At 37.7% G+C, this 20,556-nt stretch overlaps 1 protein-coding gene across 5 annotated transcripts in view; it reads left to right on the top strand.

Annotated features, from left to right (window-relative positions):
- The window catches only part of EML6 (EMAP like 6), a 121,616-nt gene that overhangs the window by 83,477 nt on the left and 17,583 nt on the right, over nucleotides 1-20,556 (top strand). For 4 of the 5 annotated variants that reach the window (XR_005858416.2, XM_046939333.1, XM_040697749.2 and 1 more), the window contains 10 exons: nucleotides 163-365; nucleotides 1,335-1,446; nucleotides 2,209-2,336; nucleotides 4,748-4,889; nucleotides 6,036-6,188; nucleotides 6,441-6,572; nucleotides 8,360-8,448; nucleotides 9,074-9,250; nucleotides 9,359-9,560; nucleotides 9,762-9,888. Coding sequence is in view for 3 of the 5 variants with exons in the window: in XM_046939333.1 (XP_046795289.1) it covers nucleotides 163-365; nucleotides 1,335-1,446; nucleotides 2,209-2,336; nucleotides 4,748-4,889; nucleotides 6,036-6,188; nucleotides 6,441-6,572; nucleotides 8,360-8,448; nucleotides 9,074-9,250; nucleotides 9,359-9,560; nucleotides 9,762-9,888 (1,465 nt within the window). In the remaining 2 variants the exon portion in view is untranslated. Of the gene's footprint in view, nucleotides 1-162; nucleotides 366-1,334; nucleotides 1,447-2,208; nucleotides 2,337-4,747; nucleotides 4,890-5,453; nucleotides 5,570-6,035; nucleotides 6,189-6,440; nucleotides 6,573-8,359; nucleotides 8,449-9,073; nucleotides 9,251-9,358; nucleotides 9,561-9,761; nucleotides 9,889-20,556 lie in introns of those variants that run through there. The other variant, XR_005858417.2, reaches the window with a different exon arrangement.

Raw genomic sequence — 20,556 nt, 5'->3', positions numbered from 1 at the left:
AGATTGATTTGCCCTTAGTGTGTTTTTCCCTTGCGCACTGTGTTTTCAGTATTTATCTGCTATGTCTTAGGCAGTCACAACAGATGATGAGGTCAAGACACTTGTCCTTTACAGCGCTACAGCTACAAACTGAAATATAAAGGATGTTTATTTATATTAAAGGTGGAGGTTTTACATCAAGACGAGGAACATTTGGAAGCAGTGGAAAATTGGAAACTATGATGAGTGTTTCGTATGGGCGAATAGAAGACTTAGTTTTCTCTGGTGCTGCTACTGGAGACATTTTCATCTGGAAGGATACTCTATTGCTCAAGACAGTGAAAGCCCATGATGGACCTGTATTTGCAATGCATGCATTGGATAAGGTATTTGGTTCTTTTGAGATCAATTCATCTTTATTATTTTTGTTTTTAAGTCTGTATCAGTATTATCACTGTATCTTAGGCAAGCAAGACTTCAGGTATGCAAAGGTTTTATTTTCCAGAGCTGATTATTCTGGACATCGGTAGTATTTTCCTTCAGATGCATCGGTAAGTCTTTAAAAGAAACTGAGGCAAAGTATGTCATTGATATTACATCAGTGAGCATGTCTTGAGAGACTAACTTTTACCACTAGAAATCCACTCACAGTTTGAAGATGTTGATAATAGAATATTCGTCTTGATATTACAGTTTCAACTTTAAAATTATACCAGGAGGAGAAGAACATTAGCTATAAACCTTTTGTATTTGTTAAGGGCTTTGTAGATCCCTCTGTCTCTGTCCTTTCCTGCCCTACTTGAATGCTCCTGGCTTTCCATCAATTTTTCTATTTGATCTTGGCATTCTATCTTTTGAACATCCTCTTTACTTGTGTTTATGTTGGTTAGTGATTTATGCTGTATTTTGCACTGTCTTGGCACAGGCAGAAGAATCTACCAAGGGAACTGTTCAAATAATCAATCCTTATACATCACTAGAACTCTGTTTAAAACATAAGTTAATTCGCAATAACTTGAGAGGACAGTATTTCTACCTACTGCCTCTTCAAAGGATGAAGCACTTATTTTTCCATAGCTTATTTCCACATGTAGAAAAATACTATGGTCCAACATTACTATTTACAGTAGTAGGCATTCTGTATAGTTATCAGTCTGTACAGGACAGAACCCTAAAAAAGAAACTCTCTAAAACTCTTCTTATAGGTTTTAATTCATAGGAATGGGCTCCAATAGTTTGAGTTGGACACGTTCCAAACACACAGGAGGATTTCTACTATATTTGTACATGTCTTTTTATATGCTAATATCAGATTGCTGCTGTTTATATATGTTTTTCATACTGTGATCATACAGGGTTTTGTAACTGGTGGAAAAGATGGAATTGTGGCCCTTTGGGATGATATGTTTGAAAGGTGTCTGAAGACATACGCTATTAAAAGAGCAGCACTATCTTCTAGTTCTAAAGGTATTATTTTTCATTGTGTTTTAATAAGGACTGTATGCATGAAGGCTTATAAAATGGTAGTAGTAAATGTCAAATCTTGCCAGAACACAAAAGGAGCGTTACTGAACTACTTACTATTCTGTGCTAGAGTTTTTCTATTTGGTTGAAATATCGCAGTGTTTGTCATTTTATAGTTTGTTCTGATATTTTCTCCTCTATTCCTTGACATTTAGCTTTGTTTTCACTGAGGAAATGATTTTAGGAAGAAATATCAAAAACCTGTGAGTTTGGCTGCTCCAAAATATGTGTAGTAACTGGTTACCACAAGTGGCTAGATTTCCTGTAGGAGGACCGGGGTCCCTGTGAGTTGGAAAGACCTGTTAAATTGTACTTCCCCAGGCACCAGGGTGGAAGTCTGTAAAGTGATATTCATAGATAATCACAGAATAACTGTCCAGATTGCTGCAGCCTGCAGAACTGCTTGTATGTTAAAACAGCAAAACTCCAGTCATTACGTTGCCACAGTACATACTACCAGAAGCTTCTCTCCTTTGGACTGTTAAGGAAAACCATGGGTTATCTAGTATTTTGATTATATAAATTTGTCTCATATTTCATGGTTGATTTTAAACAAGTTTTAATTATATAAGCTGTATAAGGGTGAAATGAGGCTCTTTTTGATTTCACACAAAAAAACAAAAACAAACAAACAAACAAAAAAAAACCCAAAAACCAACCAAACAAAAACCCCTAAAGTTAATGTTCTTTTATTTTTCACTTCAGGTTTACTTTTAGAAGACAATCCCTCTATTCGTGCCATCAGTCTAGGACATGGCCATATACTAGTGGGAACTAAAAATGGAGAAATACTTGAAATTGATAAAAGTGGTCCTATGACTCTACTTGTTCAGGTACAATGTGGATTTTCCTATCAAAAGCATTCCCTGTAGGAGTACAAAATGACATTGGATTTCCTCTGTCTTTTTCTTTCTGTTTTTATTAATCCTGTTGGCCACTGTTCCTTTCCTTGTACAGACAGAAGCTGATTCTCTGTTATGTAAGTGACTTAGAGATTCACTGTGGATTACATAATTCTGAGGTAAAACAAAGAGTCCATTAAATTAAATTGGTAGTGAGACTTGTAAATATTATTTTACGCTTTTTAGTTTAGGACCCAGTAGAGAAAAAGGAAAATTAGGGGTAGAGCTAACACAGTTTATTTGGCAGTGTCGATCCATTTGCTTTGATTGAGGTGATCTAGTCTGCTGTGAAGGTTCCTGTATTTTTGAAGGATTGTTTTAGAGTCACAGTATTTTGCTACAGTGACGTGCAGTTCTCATTGAACATGTTGCAAAGGATAAAAAGATTTCTTATGGCGAGACAAAGGATTTTGTGAAGTTTGATTTAAAAAAAAATTCTTGACATGAGTATGTCGATTTATGTGTGAGGGATGCTCCGAAAGTAATACCTCCTATTTTATTGTGTTTCCCCATGACATCAGAGGCAAATGTTGGAGGTACAGCAGTAGAGGTTGCAAGTTCCCACCGATATCCCATTACATTTTGTTGCCACGTGACAGATGGCAGCAGAGGGGCACTCTGACACAATGGCATCTGGCATGGAAGTGTGTATGAAGCAAAGGGTTGGAGTTGAATTCCTACATGTGGAAAAAAATTGTGCCCATTGACATTTGTTGATGCTTGGTGAACATTGATGGAGATCAGACAGTGAATGTGGGTGGTGTGTTTCAGCAGTGGGGAGAGCAACAGTGGGTCACCTCCACTGGGGCAGATTATTATGAGTGTGGCATGCAGGTTCTTGCTCATTGCTGGGAAAAATGCATAGCCAATTATGGTGGCTGTGTTGAAAGATAATGTGTTGTGCTGAGAATGTGCTCTATCAAATAGAGCTATTGTGCTCTTTATAGCTCTTTGTATTTTCCTGGAAATAAATCAGAGGCATTACATTAAAAGTGACCTACTTATTTCATGCTGCTTTGTTTTACTGTTTTTATTAAGCATGGTGTCTATATGTAGAAATTTGTGTGCATTATTTACTGAGGTATAACTTGTCAAGTTTTACCTTATGTTTTCCATAACTGACCAAATTTTTTTTCACAAAAATACTTGATATTTACTTTGTGATCAGAACTAGTTAGAAAGAAAATCTTCAAGGTTTGTATTGTTTTTATGACAGCATAAGTAACATAAATGTGAGGATTTTTATTAGAAATTTTTAACTAGCACAGTAATTTGAAATTGCAATCTTATCATAATTTAGGGTCTATAAAAAAGGAGAGGACAGGCTTTTTAGCAGGATCTGTTGTGACAGAACAAAAGGGAAATGGTTTCAAACTAAAAGAGATGAGATTTAGATTAGATTGAAGGAAAAAGTTTTCAGCAATAAGGGCAGTGCTGGAAGGAATAAAGGCTGCCCAGAGAGGAGAGGTGGTGGGTGCTTCATCCCTGGAGGCACCCAAGGTCAGGCTGGATGGGACTCTGAGCACCAGATCAATCTGTAAACGTTCCTGTTCATTGCAAGGGAGTTGGACTAGATAACCTTTAAAAGTCCCTTCCATCTCCAACAATTCTGTTCCTCGATAGCATAGTTCACACAGCTTGTTGTGAGTTTTATGATAAAGAGAAGTTTTATAATTGTCATCCAGCTTTAAATTGTATGTTTGCATGCATTAACTTGAGCAAAAATATATACTCAAGACACCAAGGCAGTTCCTTCCTTTTCTGTTTTAATTGTATTTTTCTGTTTCAACAAACAAGGCAGTTGCTGAACTGAAATCCAGACTGAGAAGAGTAAAAAATGATTTAACATTGAAATGATGCCTGCAAGTTATATGCAAGTTGAAGGAAATCTAGAAAATGCAGGAAGAGTGATTAAAATTTTAAAAACTGAGTTCTAAGGAAAGACTAGAAGAGTTACGGAGGTGTACATTGGCCAAACAAGTTCTCCAGAATCTAAAAAGTTAACAAACCTTGCAGACAGACTAGCCCATTTCAGGATTTTAAGATAAAGTCCTATCTTGGGCTTAACTATTTCCTGTTCAATTCAAGTCTGAAAGAGGGAGCATTGCCTTAACCAAAATTACAGCTAGCAATTGTGGAGGAAACTAGGGAAGAGTATATTTCAGGTGGCTATTAGAGGAACCAGACCAGGCTTTCATGTTTTTGTGTATATGGAAAATTTTTAAGAGAAGATGGTAAAGACTGTATTGTCTGAGACTTGCAAAAGGAGGTAGGGCAAGTTCAGAGGACATTACTTAAAGGCAAATGTATTACTTTCTCATATACTAAATGGCATCCTCTAGGGACACATGGAAGGAGAAGTATGGGGCTTGGCAGCTCATCCTCTCCTGCCTGTCTGTGCAACAGTGAGTGATGATAAAACACTTCGAATCTGGGAGCTTTCGTCTCAGCACCGCATGCTGGCAGTGAGGAAACTCAAGAAAGGTAATCCTCATTTGGTCGTACACCATGATAATGATGACGCTAATTCTATAACGGTTAGCTTTCTGTGCACGTCATAAGCGTTAACGAAGGAGGAAGAGGACAGTCATCAAGAAATTGGATGCATAGGCAGTAAAAATGATCTTTGGCATGTGTCAAGTCTATGATAAGGATAGAATGAAGGATTATAAATCATTGGAATGAATAATATTAAAAATAATTTAATATGTTTTACTCTGATTTCAAGGGGAATGATTTGAACTCAGAATCATTTTTCTTCCTATGAATACTCAGGACCAGTGTATTTGTTGGTGGCATTAAAAAACTTCCTTTTGAAGACAAATGTAAAATTTTAAGCATGTTAAGCACCATCAGCATTCAGTGACAATGTGACAATTTTCAAGTTATACTAGCCTATCTAAAAATGAACAGTTGTCCTGCCCTCTCTTATGTATAAAAGTAGATGACCTACACTGAAATACCGCTGCCTTCTTATTTCTTTTACACATTCATAACCTTCAGGAAATGTTATGGTGTAAAATCGACATGCTTCATTTTTGGTGACAGATCCAGAGCGCAGGAACTGAGGGAAAACAGAGTTGAATATTTTGGAGAAGTGAACTCAGGGAAGGATGAGGATAGCTGTGTGAGAATGTGGTCAGAAACAATGTTGGGGGGAAAAAGTAAGTGGAGAAAATGTACTACATCTCTGTTTCAAATGTGTTCTGCCTGAGTGCATTACTGAGTCATGGAACAAAGAAGCCTTCAAGTGTAACATCCCTGAAAGACAGAATGTCTGTAATGAATCTTTAAATTTATCTGAATTTCCTTTCTGTGTATTTTCTTTATATAAAATGAAGGTGTTTAAAATGTTGTTGGCAGGTGATATTTGGACCTAAACCCATTTTGAGACTAATCAAATCATCTTGTCAACTCAAGAACAGCCTATATAGAGGATACATTGCTATTTAGGAAAAAACTAGTAGCAGTTATCACAGAATATACTTGTTTTAATAAATAAGAAATCTATTTAAAAACTATATATTTGATGCAAAAACCTTTCAGTTGCAGTTTTTCGCTCTTCTGGGGGATTTTTCTCAATCCCAAATTTATAAACCTTAAGATACACTTTTCCATCTTCCTTTACAGGTGGACGTTGCTGTGCCTTTTCTCCTGATGGGAAAGCCTTGGCTGTAGGATTGAACGATGGGAGTTTTCTGGTGGTAAATGCTGACACTGTGGAAGATATGGTATCCTTTCACCACAGAAAGGAAATGATCTCGGATATAAAATTTTCACGAGGTATAACTAGATAGCTAAGTGAAAGAGCAGTGTTTATCTTGAGTTTGTTTTTCTACTCTAGACATAAGTTTGAATGTTCAGAAGGTAGACTGGCTTTATGTGTCCTCCATATCTTTAAATACTTTACAATTCTATATAGCTGTGTACAGCCTCATATACTGGGACCCCTAATTGAAGCTTTTGGGTGCACTAGAGTAACAAAAATGCTTAACAATGTATGTCTTTCATAACCTCAATGTCTCTTCTTTACAGAAACAGGAAAGTACCTTGCTGTGGCTTCCCATGATAATTTTGTAGATATTTACAATGTACTTACCAGCAAAAGAGTGGGCATTTGTAAAGGTGCATCTAGCTATATCACACACATTGACTGGGACTCAAGAGGTAAAATGTTTGACCAGAAATACAGATTTAAAATTCCTGCAAGAGGGAATATCAGATAATTGTTCTCATAGCAGTAACTGTAAATACTGTAAGACTAAACTGTAACTACTAATGCAAATGCTTTCTCAACATTAAGCACTGTATGGGTTTGGTACAATTACATTTGTTGGGGGAATTAATCTTCACTTGCACCAGAGTATGTTGTACTCCACCGATAACAGCATATGACTAAAATGTTACTTAGGAACATAATATTGCTTTTCTTTGCTCTTTTTTTTCTTTAATTTGGGACTGTGTGGCACATGTTCTTCACCACCTTTTATATTTAATTTCCTTTCCTCCTTGCTGAGCATTACTTGGTAATCACTGCAGTGAAGTTAGAGAGCCTTACTGTCACAACTAATTAAGCCTAGCGAGATTGATAATGGGCTTATGCAATAAGCCTTCCTGGACGTAATATGATTCTCTTTGGAACCACCTGTGAGTCTGAGCCCTGCTTCCACTGTTACACTAGTCCCAAAGAGTGGTGCAAATTACCTGACAATGACAGCATCTAAACTCTCCTCAGAATCCATTTGGGTCTGGGTGCCATTCTTGAGCTACAAAGCCACACTGTTACTAAGCTGGCTCTAGGTGCTTGTTTACAATGCCAATAATCTAACTACTGGTAGTTATACCCATAATAATAGCAATTTGTCTGATAAGGACCTGTGTATCCGTAGTAGTTAACTATTGGATGTGTTGTGTGGATAGATGTAAAGGATAAGAAAATGGAAAATTATTTGTGTTCTTAATAGTATTTTACAGGAAGTAGACGTTAGTGATAGGACGAGAGGGAATGGCCCCAGCTTGCACCAGGGGAGGTTCAGGTTGGACATTAGGAACAGTTTCTTCTCTGAAAGAGTGGTCAGGCACTGGAATGGGCTGCCCAGGGAGGTGGTGGAGTCACCATCCCTGGAGGTGTTCAAGAAACACGTAGAGTAGATGTGGTAATAAGGGACATGGTTTAGAGGGGAACCGTTGGTGGATGGTTGGACTGGTTGATCTTGGAGGCCTCTTCCAACCTTCATGATTCTGTGATTCTATGATTTGGAGAAGCTTCATCTGTTAAGATTTTTTTTACACATAACCTTAGCTGCTTTTTCGTTCTTGCTAGTTATTTTATTCCCCATTTTCTGATTGTTCTTAGTGGATGACTGTATCCCTTCCTTTCGTATTGTTTGTGTTTTTCCCAGGATTTAGGTTCATTTCTTTGCTCCATCTCTGCTTCTGCAGTAATCACAAATGCAAAAGAATCACCAGAAAATATTTTCTATGGAGCATGTTGTTCATTTCCTCTCTACAACATAATAGCACATTGCAAATAGTCAAGAACAATAGAATAGGCGTATGGACATCACAGATATTGGTGGTACAACGAAACTCTAACTGAACTTCTAGCTGTAAAGGATTAATGTGTGATACAGGTCAGATAGGAAGGCCATATTACTCCTGTGGTCCTATATTGCACTTGTTGACAGTGATTCAAAGAGGCTCAATATATATCAAAAGAAAATGGTTTGCTGGAAAACAAATTTTTCAAGGATGTTGAATCATATTTAAAATATTACTGCGTAGTGAATCATGACTGTAGAATTCTTCAGGAGTGATCATAAGCATCTCTCTTTAGTTTTGCTATAAATAACTCTGTGGATGATAATTTGTTAGCTTACTTCTTCATTCAAAAAAAGTTCATTACATTCATAATAATGAATAAGACTTGTAACAAACTCTTATTTCATATCCAGGAAAGTTACTGCAAGTCAATTCTGGTGCTAAGGAACAACTGTTTTTTGAAGCACCAAGGGGGAAAAGGCATGTTATAAGAATTGCTGAGGTATGAATTATACTTACTGTATTTTTTTCATTGTGACAGTTATTTCTCTAGACAGCTCAAAGTTAGTGTATGTTATAGCTTAATATGTTCTTTTTCCTTTTAAAAGTACTATATTTACAGTATTTAGAATTAGGATTATTTATTCCTTGCAGCATTTGTAAATATTAGGATTTTTAAAGGCTTTTTTTAATCTCAAAATTTATTTTTTTTATTTAATAGTGATGGTTTCCCATAATATCCTTTCAGAACAGCCAACTGTTTTCTGTGTAATCAGTGTGCATACAGTTTTTAAATCAGTTTTAAACAATATGACATGGTTTTTAATAGTATAGTTTGTGATACTTAAGTGTCATACAAAGCTGACAATATTTAATGTCTCATTCAAAACTGAAGGAGATTTGTACCTAGGTCATGTTTACCTCTGAAAAGTGGGAATGTTTAAAGTTAATCTTAAGTCTTTTGATGCAGAAGTGTAATTTATATTAACTAGCTGGAAGCAGAGAAAAATCTCTAAAAATGTCTGATGTTAACTTAAATTTTTATACACAGGAGAAATATAAACATTAAAACAGCATGTATTGGGTACGTATTAAGATGATTTCTTTGAGTGAAATTTTCATTGCAGTTAGAGAAGATTGAGTGGGACACCTGGACATGTGTTCTTGGTCCTTCTTGTGAAGGAATTTGGCCCATGCACAGTGATGTCACTGTTGTAAATGCTGCTACTCTTACAAAAGATGGAACGTTACTAGCTACAGGAGATGATTTTGGTTTTGTGAAGCTTTTTTCATATCCAGTGAAGGTAATAAGCATGTTTATTTCTTTCTTTAGACACTAGTGGAGAAAGAATTAGGGAAGACAGTGTTCACGATGTATCAAACTGCTAATATGTGTATTCTTTGTTCAACAGGGCCAACATGCAAAATTCAAGAAGTATGTGGGTCACAGTGCACAGGTAACCAACGTTCGGTGGTTACACAACGATTCTGTGCTGCTGACTGTAGGTGGTGCTGATACAGCTTTGATGATCTGGACCAGAGAATTTTTGGGCATTCAGGAGAGTAAGCTGGTTGATAGTGAAGAATCAGACACAGACGCAGAAGAAGATGGAGGTAAAATGATGATATAACACACATTTTTAACTTAGTTTTCGTTCCACAGAACTCAATGCATGTTTAGGTTGAAGTGGGCAAAAAAAGTCAGCGTGATAAAGTTCAGTGCAGGGAGAGCCTGGTTGGATTGTTTTCCTCTGTTGATGTTTTCCTCCACCATGAGTCAAGGGTAATTTGTTTTATTCTGTTTTACATTTTAAGGCTATGATAGTGATGTTGCAAGAGAAAAAGCAATTGATTATACCACTAAGATCTATGCGGTAAGCATCCGAGAGATGGAGGGGACAAAACCACATCAACAGCTGAAGGAAGTTTCAGTAGAAGAGAGGTATGTCACACAAAGGCATTCATTTCCAAACGTGGATTGCATTCTTTTTAATCTCTTTTCACTCCGCTAAAACTAGTCTTTAGAAATAAGACAGGATTTTTGAAATTCATAAGAGTATTAAAAATGCTGTTCATCCATTACAGTATGTTGGTGTGATGGCTAAAAGTATGCATGTGACTAAAACACCTGTGAGGGTAGTCTTCTCTCCTGTTGTTCACATATGCAGTTACTCAGCTCTAATCAGAGCATGTAATTAGGCATATGTCTGCAGCAAGGCATTTGGGAAAGGAGGAGCTTAAAAATACTGTGTAGTTGAGGCTATTGGTGACATTTTCATTAGAAGATTTTCAGTTGCTTAGAATTTTGTCAGGTTGTTACTAGTAAAGCTGGAATTTCCCATGGCACATGTTATTTGGGGAAAACAAAAGAACAGTAAGCTGGAAAACATTAGTGGATGGGAAGAGAAGACAGTAAAGAGGTACGAACTAAGCAGAGAGAGTGGGGTCCACTTGTCTAGGGGTGTGGGTAAGTAAAAACTCTGGCTGGGGCAGGACTGCTGGGAAAGAAGAGGATCTACAACTAGTAACTTGGAACTGGATTTAGGCTCAAGACATCTATAGAGAATACTCCCCCCACTGATCAAATAGATGTGGCATTTACTGGTGACTGGTGTATCTTGCTCCCCTTTTGGGATGAAGTTGTCTAAAGGATTAAGGTCTGTGAATACTCATGGATACTTTATCAGTTCAGATGAATAAACAAACACCTGTACAGCAATGCTTCAAGTGTGTATCTAGTTGATGACTCAAAGTGTGAATCTATGCATATTCTTTTGTTGTATTTTTTTTCATCCACAAGTATGAATTTGGTATGAGTTTTCTTGCTTTTGCCTCATGTTGGGGCAAAAATTAATAATTTTGCACTCAATAGTTTAATAATATGAGAAGAAATGTTGGGTGTGGAAGAAGAGATAAGTTGCCCCCCTTTCAGTTATTTTTTTCATGGCAACATTTCAACAAAGATGTAGCATGAATCTTAATGCTTTTTATTAAATATTTGTATTAAATATTGGTCCATAACCCATTTGTCTTCCCTTCTTTTAAATATATTTCTTTCAACTCATTTACTCATGTGAAGTCTTTATTTCTCCATTTTTCTGTGAAAAGGCAGTTTATTATCTACTGAACATGGATGTGCTGAGAATGAACTGAAAAGAGAACTTAAACTTCTCATTTTTGGGATATCGTGCTAAATTATTATTACATGCAAAATAACAAGTACCAATAGTAGGATGGACAAATGTTCTACACCAAAAACTTTTCTACCTTCCAGCTGCTTTATTCTGCCTTGATGCAAAAGCAAATGCAGAATGAGTGTAATTGACCGATTAAGCCAGGCTTACGATTGGTTTGTGCTAGTGAATTACCAACAGTGTAGGCATCAGGTTTTTTTTCTGCAGCTTCTCAGCACTACTTCGAGTCTAGGACTGAAAATCACCACAGCCCCTAGGAACTTTTCCTTCTCTGATACCTTGGCTATGTGCTTGCTGTCTGATATAAGCAAATGCCCTGTTTCTTGGAGACTGCCACACTCTGTCACATACCCTTCAGGCTTTGTAACTTTTGAGTCTGTCCACAGTCCTACACTGCACAAGCTTACGTAGCTGAACACGCCTTCTTGCTGTGGAAAAAGGCACCCCTTGAAATGAAAGTACTCACAAAGCAGCGTGTAATGAGGAAAATGAAACAGGCTTCCTGTTTGTCACACACTGATAATCCATAGTGCAATGATAATGTTCTTCATGGTATCCAAAACTATAAAGTCACACTAGAGCAGGAAGCTCCTCTAGTAGGGTCAACTGATTCCTCACTGCCTGTCCTGTTTATAGCTGGTGGTCCTATCTAAATGGGTAGACACCTCCTCTGGGGAGAGGTTGCCTTACGCTTCCATAATGATTTTCATAATGCTTGTACATAAAAATACAATACTGTAGCTATTGGAATGAATTATCCATCCCATAGGAGAACAAAAAGGTAATTTTTAGTGTTCTCTGTATCTTTTTTCCTTCATAATATCTCCATATAATCAACAGGTTTGTGTAGTACATTTTGAAATATTTGGAAAAAAAAACACAGAACTGTCTTTACCATCTTTTGTCCTGAAGAACCACAACCATTCTTCACGTTTTTTTTTTTTTATATATATACTCTTTTGGTTTCGGTTACTTTAATATAATGGCATTTTCAGTATTTGGAATTTGCTGCTCTCATAAGTTTTTCAGAAATTCCCTTACCTTTCATATGTGGCTTGTTAGGAGAAGAAGCATTTGCTTCCTTCTCTTCATCCAATTCATATAAATTGCTAGAATTTGTAGCCAAATAATTAAAGGCAGAAAATTTATGGTGAAATGTTGCAAAACTGCAGTTGCTGAGTATATTGTGCTGGGATAGGGCTTTAATTTGTGGAAAGTGGTGGGTTTTGGATGCAGAAAGATGAGATTAATCTGTTGGCTACTGCATTTGTGCAAGACTTCAACGTTTGACCACAGTTGTACCAATTTGTGCACAGTTTATCCAGAATCTTGACTCTCTCAATTATGAGTGCTTCAGGGTGAAGCTGACTTTTCTCAAAGACATTTGAATTATGAGTTAGTGCCAGATTTCATCTTCTCTGAGAATATAAAGAATGCAGCAGCTAATGAAATATTTGTCCGATTGTGTTCTAAAAGCTTCCTGAAAGCTTCTCCTTCCCCCTTTGAGGGTCCTAAGTGACAGCTGATTGAGCCAAGCAAAATAAAAAGTTTACAAATACTCAGCTGTCAGTGCCCAGGAAAGGTTCTAAATCAGCAGGTCTTCAGGACGTGGAGTCTTGAAGTATCTGTGCTCTGGGTTGAGTGAGATGGTATCAAGTAATATTGTCGTCAGTTTGCAAAGCTTTACTTTTTCTGCAAAGTAGCAGAAGCAGCCTTTCCTCTGCTGAAGTAGCCTTTCCTAGTTCCTTCAGATATGAAGAAGGGAACCAAGAGGATATATTCCATTCTCTTTCAGGCAGGTATGTGGGAAACCCTGGTGTTGTTTTGAGGGGAAAAATTGTCTGGAGAAAATATCCCAAATTCAAAATCTTTCTTCTTTATAATTGTGTCGTATGTCTTTGTCTATATGAAGACTCCAAAATGAGCCTGTGAAAGTGGTGAGACACTGAACAGGCTGCCCAGTGAGGTTGTGAATGCTCCCTCCCTAGAAGCATTCAAGGCCAGGATGGATGGGCTGTGAGCAACCTGGTCTAGAGGGAGGTGTCTCTGCCTACAGCAGGGGATTGGAACTAGATGATCCTAAAGGTCCCTTCCATCCCTACCCATTCTATGATTCTATGAACCAAGGATTGTGCATCTGTTGGGATTTGCTTACTACAAATGCTCTGAGATCTGTACATATTGTGTAAATTTTGAAAATTATATTACAAAGCCATTTAAGTTCAAAGGAGTGAAATAATCACAAGGCCTCAAAAACTACCAGTTCACTTCATTGCAAAAGCAGTCAGGATCTAAGAAGAAAGAAGTGTCCGTCCCTACTGTATTTTCATTATGTGTCTGAGAAAGCAGAAGAGAAAATTTGACTTTTCACTGGTATAGGGTAGAAACAAGTTCAACAAATTCAGTCTAAATTAGGAAAACAAAAAGAAAAGATAAAATCAGGAATGTTTCCAGCTTCCATAAGAGAGGAGTAGCTGGAACTGTTGATTTGAACTTCTTGGGAGCTACTTTAAGCTCGCTTTATTTCTTTCTTTAAGCAGTAATATTTGAAAGGTAAATTGTTGCTGAACAAGTTACTTCCCTGCTTATGAAACGCAAATATGCTTCAAATGTGATATGATGCCTAGTAGACAGTTTTGGTTCAAGAAGATGGCCATCTTGTTTTCCTCTTTATTGTAGCTAAATGTTATCTAACAGGGAATTCAACTTTTGTGTTTGCTAGAATAAGCTTGCAGGACTCTGTTAAGAATGGTATGTCTGAAAAACTCAAAAGTACATTGTGTCTCTAGAAATAACAACTCATGGTATGATTCAGGATGAGTTTGGTCTAGAGCTGTGTTACGTCTCCTGTCAAGATGCAAGTATATGGATGAGAGCTGATATGGGCAGTGCTGGGTTTTGAAGGGAAAGGTTTGCAACAGCTACCACCCATCTGGAAAAGAACCAACAATTTACAAATGACTTCCTGCAGATTAATACAAAGGCTTTGTCTTTATGCCAAAGGAGAGGAGACAGTGCCTCTTGTCTCTGCTCTCTCACAATATAGGAAGAAGGGTAGGAGGAACAGGTTTGACTTAATGTTTGATAGAGGATAACTGTGACTTTGAGCAGCTGCTGTGGACCCTCTTTTACTTAGCATGTGCTCTGTGCTTAGCATAATCCAGCAAGATAAAAAGGAAATCTCTATTACAATGACCTGCTCCAGATCTCCGGAGTGTTGGGCCCCTAAACAAAGTAAAGGGAGAAATCTCATGATTGTAAAGGCCAAAATACTCAAAGATGACAACTGTGGGGATAACATTAAGGAGTTGCCTGATAAAAGAAAATGAAAGCCCTTTATCAAATGTACTTCTCCTGTCTTATTTATTTACGTAAGAAAATAACGATCGTTCTGCAAATGTCTCAGAGGGAGGTAGAAAGTAAATCCATAGATTTTTACCTGCAGGATTTGAAATAAATAGTGGTCTAGTATTTTTGTGCTGAGCTTTATCATTGCTGCCAGCAGTTACAGCTTTAGGATAGAAAAGAAGCAGGAGAGATGAGTCTGAGTAACAATATTTAAATATGTTGTGGTTGTATTAGTTGGTGCATTTGGTTGAGATAATTAATTGATTGTTGTTTCTCTCTCCCCAACCTTCTTGTTTTTCTTCTTCTCCCTTTTCGTGTCTGTCCTCCTATCCTCCCCCCACCCTTATTTTTCTCTTCCTTTCTTGCTCCTCTGATTGGCATACTCTTCCTTGCTCCACCTGTATGATACAGGAGTGGGGTGCCAATGAGAGGTGCTGCAGGAGCAGTCTCACGGTGTGGGAGCTCCAAGAGCAGTGCTCCCACACCGCGGGACCACTTGGGCACTGATGGGACTGTCCCAGACAATCCAGGACAATTGTAAGCTATACTGTGTGTTATGTAGGAATTGTGCTTTATTTCATACAAGGGTTAACTTTGAAACTGGGACCATTTTAGCTGGTTAAGAACTCGTGAAAAATGAAGTAAAACAGGCTGGCATAAAGACTGTATTTCTGTTACTAATACAAAAGGCAAAGATTTATTTGCATTTTGCATTCTACTAACTGCTAACATCTGTCCTGTGTTTGCAGCTTTCATTTAGTTTGGTTTGCATGACTCTACATAAACTGAAAACTCTTGTAACATACCTGGTGATGGAAAACCCCATTAAGCAAGTTGAATGTGTAGAAAACAAAAAGCATGTTTGTCTACTTTTTGATTTTCTTAACATACGGCGTGTCTCACTTTCTGTGAGTTACCTTGTCTCAAGCTTGACAAACTGTTCCCATGTGCTGTTGTGCATCATTTGTAATCATATGTTCTGATCAGAAGAACTCACATTTTCTCTCTTCAAACTATTCTATTGATTATTTCTTTACAAAAACTTGAGCTGACTTATAAGCTTCCAATGGAGCCCCCACAAGTGACAAATACTAGGTTTTGTACCCAAAATCAGGTTATTGGGCATATGGTTACAAAATCTGCTCATGCACTTTTTACATGCACACTTTTATGGGTGCAGTGTAAAAACTTTGAATGTGAATCTGTGTTATATTGATGCGTAGGTGGGAATAAATCAAAATGTGTCTGGAAAAGCACGTATGTGAGGTGGGGAGAATAACAATTGGCTTATTTCAGCAGGAGTCTGGTGCTTGTGAATGAGTGGAGTCCTATAGAAAATTCACCTTTACTTTCTCAGAGGATTATGTCAAGTTAATGCATTCTAAATGTATTTGGCAGCATGCTGGTTTCATCACAGTTGTCCCCAGGGCTTGAACACATTGTGACTGATAATTTTGCTGTCCCTGCCAACCTATTGAACTCAGAGTCAATCTCACTTCTCCCGCAGGTCAGCACAAAGCTGGCCCAAAGATCCTTTGCATTTTTGTGACTCTTAGTGGGTGTGCAATTGTGGGATGGTGGTGGTGTAATGCAATGCACATCATGCGACGACCAGTCTCTGTCTAAACTTGAGAAATGCTCTCTGCTCTGAGATGGATATAAAAAATTCAGGTGTTTGAGAGCTTTTTACTGTATTCCAGGAAGGATCTAAGAAGTATTGTTTCTAATACAGCTTAGATTTTGTTACATGGGAGAAAGATGCTGATGTGCCTACCTCTGACATCTCTACCTCCAGCCCCAAAGTTCTCAGTATACTATTGGTCAAATGTTTTTACTTAGACGATAAGCAGAGCTATAAAATGTCAGAATTTACGTGAGGAGTAACGAAAAAACTGGAAAAGCCTCTTCCTTTCAAATGCACTCATAAGGAAGCCTAAGAAAGGAGAAACTTTATAGAATGTCCTAAGATTAATACTGATGCCTTGATATATATGGAGAGAGTTTTCCAGACGTCTCATGATTTCAGTAATTCTACACTTTTTATATCTAAGACAGAAAATAAGATTTTGCCTCAAGCATGGCACAGCGTGTTCCCTGTTTTGGCAAACAGGTGGCTGGGAGACCATGTGGACAGAGCTGTCTGAGCAGTGTGCTGTGTGCGACAGATCCACGTGCACTACAACCAGGCTGTTTCATGGTGGTCATTTAGATTAACAGCTTTACGCGACGTTAAGAACAAAGAACTTGTTCAAAAATGAAAGCCTTCAGATTTCATTCAACTGATTATACTACTTATTAACCTGCTTTTCTGCTCATTTCATATTTGGAGGCTGACCTCAAATAATATGTGAATGCAGTGACTACATTCCCTTACAAAAGTATCAAATTAGCTATCACCACCATTTGTTCTGCAGTACTGTTTTGGTTTTGTTTCTTTAAAGAGTGCATCAGCATACATGTAAAATCGTAAATATTACTGTGCTCAGGTTTGAAAAACAATTTAGATTGCAGTTTGTTTCTCCCTCTGCTTTTGTTTCAGTTTTGCTTTGATTTGCAATGTGAAGAAGTAGGATATTTGCATGTTGTCTGCAAAATGTAAGGGAGAAGTAACGGCAGGAAAAGTGGTATAGAGTACTCCTGTGTATGTTGGGATGGGAAAATCCAAAGGTTTAGAATTCACAGAATCTCTTCTTACAGCCAGGTGTTTTACAGTAGTTTTGGGGTTCTTGGGAGTCCCCTTCTTGTGAGTTAGTAAAAATGTACTATTAAAAGCCACTTGTGGGTTTTTTTGTTTTTGTTTTGTTTTGTTTTTGTTTTCTGAAATGAGCAGTTTGATTTTTTTTTTTAACCTTGGGCTTTAAATCTCTTGTCCAAGCAAACCTTACAGTACTAAATTGTCCCTACTAACTTTGACTGTTGCTTTTTCTTCCTGGAAGCAGTCCTTGCTCATTTCTACTTTTGCTTAGCATCCAAGTATATTCCCTCCAGTTAACAGCCATCCCCACGCACGTTAGCCTCCCATTTGGACTCTCTCCCACTCCTCTTTTGCTCACTACTGCTGGGCCGAGCCTGTCACCTTCTCAAGGGCAGGGTATTTTTGTCCATTTACAAGCTCTCCAGCCTCCAGTGTTTGTTGCTTTCATGCAGCATTGTTTCTGAAGATCCAATTCTGTTCCCATTGGCCTCAGAACAGAGTATTTGCATTCTTGCCAATTTGTGAGGGATGCAGACAGTGTGTCTCTTCAGAAAGCAATTACACCATGTGCTCTAAAAACATGAGCTGGTCATCCCCATTCCATGGAGTATATCATAATGCTTTCCTGGGTCTTCTTTCTCTCTCCTTTAGTATCTATCTAAGGGCATTTGACTCTTTTACTGCATGGGTACCCTGTTCTCTAAGATCACTGTTTCCTCAAAGTGCCTCACTTCTCAACCCCCTTCCCTCCCCCATTCTACCTAGTTTCTCCTATGCCCATCTGGTACTCTCTGTCCTCGTGCTGCCCATTCATCCCACCCAGGATTTAGGCTCCTCATCTTGGCCATTCCATGTAGTCTTATTGGGAAGGTGAGCAGGAGTGAGTTGTTGTTTGCACCTTCTTACATTCTGGCGTTAAGGCCCATAAGGGGAGAGGGTGAGATTTGGTCAGTTTAAATCTGGAGTTAGCTCACTGCTCTATAACCGTGTATACTTGTGTAAGCTTATAATCAAGATAATCAGCAGTAACAGAAATTTTATTTGCTGTATTCACAGTACTTTGAGAACTGAAAGCTCTCTAATGTCTGACTGTGTCTTATCTTCCCTGGAACTCATTCATCCCATAACATAATATAAGCACATTTACTTTACATTACTGAAAAGAAACCGTTAATACTTGTATTATGTTTTAACTTGCTTTCCTTTGGAGGCAGGGAATTGTCAAGTAAGTACTAACAACACAGCACAGAAAAAGCACAGATTGCTGTGAATGTACAGTGCAGATTGCATAGGCCATAAAGGGTAAATACATGTAATTTCCTAGAGCACGAATTTCTTGTCTTGACACTGCCATCCTATGTATGAAAATGAATCAGGTGTAGTCACAGATTTGTTAAAAATGAAAATCAAATTGATGCTGCTTTACTGAGGTGATTATAAGGCAACGAATGCGTGTGTATATATACATATACATGTATATATGAATGCACACAACATTTGTGTTTGTGTGTACTGTGAATAGGTATGTATTTAAGTACATGTGTGTATGTGTATGTTTCCAAATTAAATCTTGTGTTTACTATCCAGTGATTATCCATCATGTCATAGTGGTAGTGTTCTCTGCTTTCATGAAAATTTTTGGCTTGCTCTTGTCATAAACTCTGGAAGATATGCCCAGGTAAAGAAATGTAAAAGTGATCCATCTTAAAATTACACTAAAACAGAAAAAAGAGCAGGAAGCATATAAGAAAACAATTTATTCTTTTCATAAGTGCTGATTCAAAGGCCTTAGTAAATCTGGGTTGAAGTGGTATTTGCTTTTCTAGCATCACATAATGTTTTTATTTTGTAAGACAATTGAGTTTTGCAGTAACTTCCTTCATCCCTTCTCTACTGGTGATTGCACTGCTATTGGGTCCAATTACCACTGATGGTTATGTAACAACTTGATTGACCACTCTCAGAGAAAATAAAGGTACTTGTTTCCCTGTGAACAGCAAGTACAAGCTGTCCCTGTACACAAGTTGGCCTACCAATGGACAATTATTAGGCTAAATTGCAAGCTGAGCTGGGAGAGAAAACAAGCATCCATTGTGTGAAACTTAACAGTGCTTATGAGGCTGCTAAGCTTCTACCAGTTTTCATCCCTGTGAGGCACCTGAAAATAAAGACACACATGGAATCACATTCTGCTTCAGTATAAGGTGTGCAGGAAGCAGTGATGTAGCTTCCTTTTTCCCCCCTGTCCTGTAGAATCTTGAATTAAGAATACCCAGTAATGCCAGGGTATGGTATTTTTGAATTTGTAGACTGGTGCACTCTTTAATTTCTGTTTTAGTTTTTGCTGGCATGCTTTAATAACATGTTTTGTGCCACAAGGGAATGACTGATCAACTCTAAAAATGCTTGTGCATGAGTGAAGTGATCAGAAATATACCTAAACTGTATTAAGTTTCTTACTTGGCTTTGTTTGCTGCTTACAAGGGGATCAAGGTAACTCTTTTACTCTTCTAATGTCACAAGATCTAATGTACTTTTTCTGGTATTAGTGAGTTTGTTTGTTTGCTTGAGAAGGTAGTTAGTTTGTTTATTTTCAGTCTGCCCTGTCTTTTCTAGCAGCCCAGCTCTTCATGCTACTTATTCCTGCAATATAAGCCATGTGATAGCATGTTCTGGCTATGTATTTCATCAATCGTTGTCTTTAAGAGCTTTCATAAAAATGCAGTTCCAGATAACTCAGCTCCCACTAAGCAAAAAGGATTTCATTCTTCTGCAGTCATTTTTGCAAAACAGGAATTAGTGTGAGTCACAGTACAAGAACAAACCAACCTAATTTTCTCAGCATATAAAATTAAATCGTTTGTTCATTTCTGAAATCTTAAACTATGAAAAAATGCTTTCCAGAATCAAGTTTTGATTAAATAAATTGAGGCCAGGAGTTTTTGTTTTGTTTTGCATTTCACTTACAGAACCCTGTTGTTTAACCCTGTCCCCAGAATCTGCTGTTAGAGTTTAATGACATGAACTATTTTTGTATGAATAACGGCAGCCATTGAGTGATGTTTTGGAGCAAGCATTTAACCATAATATCTGTTTTGATTCTTTTGCTATCACCTCTTCTACCCTGACCTTCTTGCCAGATCCATATTGTAGCTAAAAGCTGATCAAACATGATGAAGGCCACATTTCTAGGGGTAATTGTGCTGGTAATCCACTGCAATGTTTTGCGCCTGTGCTGCTGCCAATAGGGTTAGGATTTAGCCCTCCTCAATTCCTGTTACCTGAAAGGGATAGCAATTGTACTCAAATGAACACAATAGTCATCCTGAGTGAACCCGGTGCAACAGGATTGTGTTAGGTATGAACTTCCATG

Source organism: Gallus gallus, chromosome 3 (assembly GCF_016699485.2).
Source record: "Gallus gallus isolate bGalGal1 chromosome 3, bGalGal1.mat.broiler.GRCg7b, whole genome shotgun sequence".
In the NCBI taxonomy this organism is placed as follows: Eukaryota; Metazoa; Chordata; class Aves; order Galliformes; family Phasianidae; genus Gallus; species Gallus gallus.
This window is presented reverse-complemented; position numbering and strand designations above follow the sequence as displayed.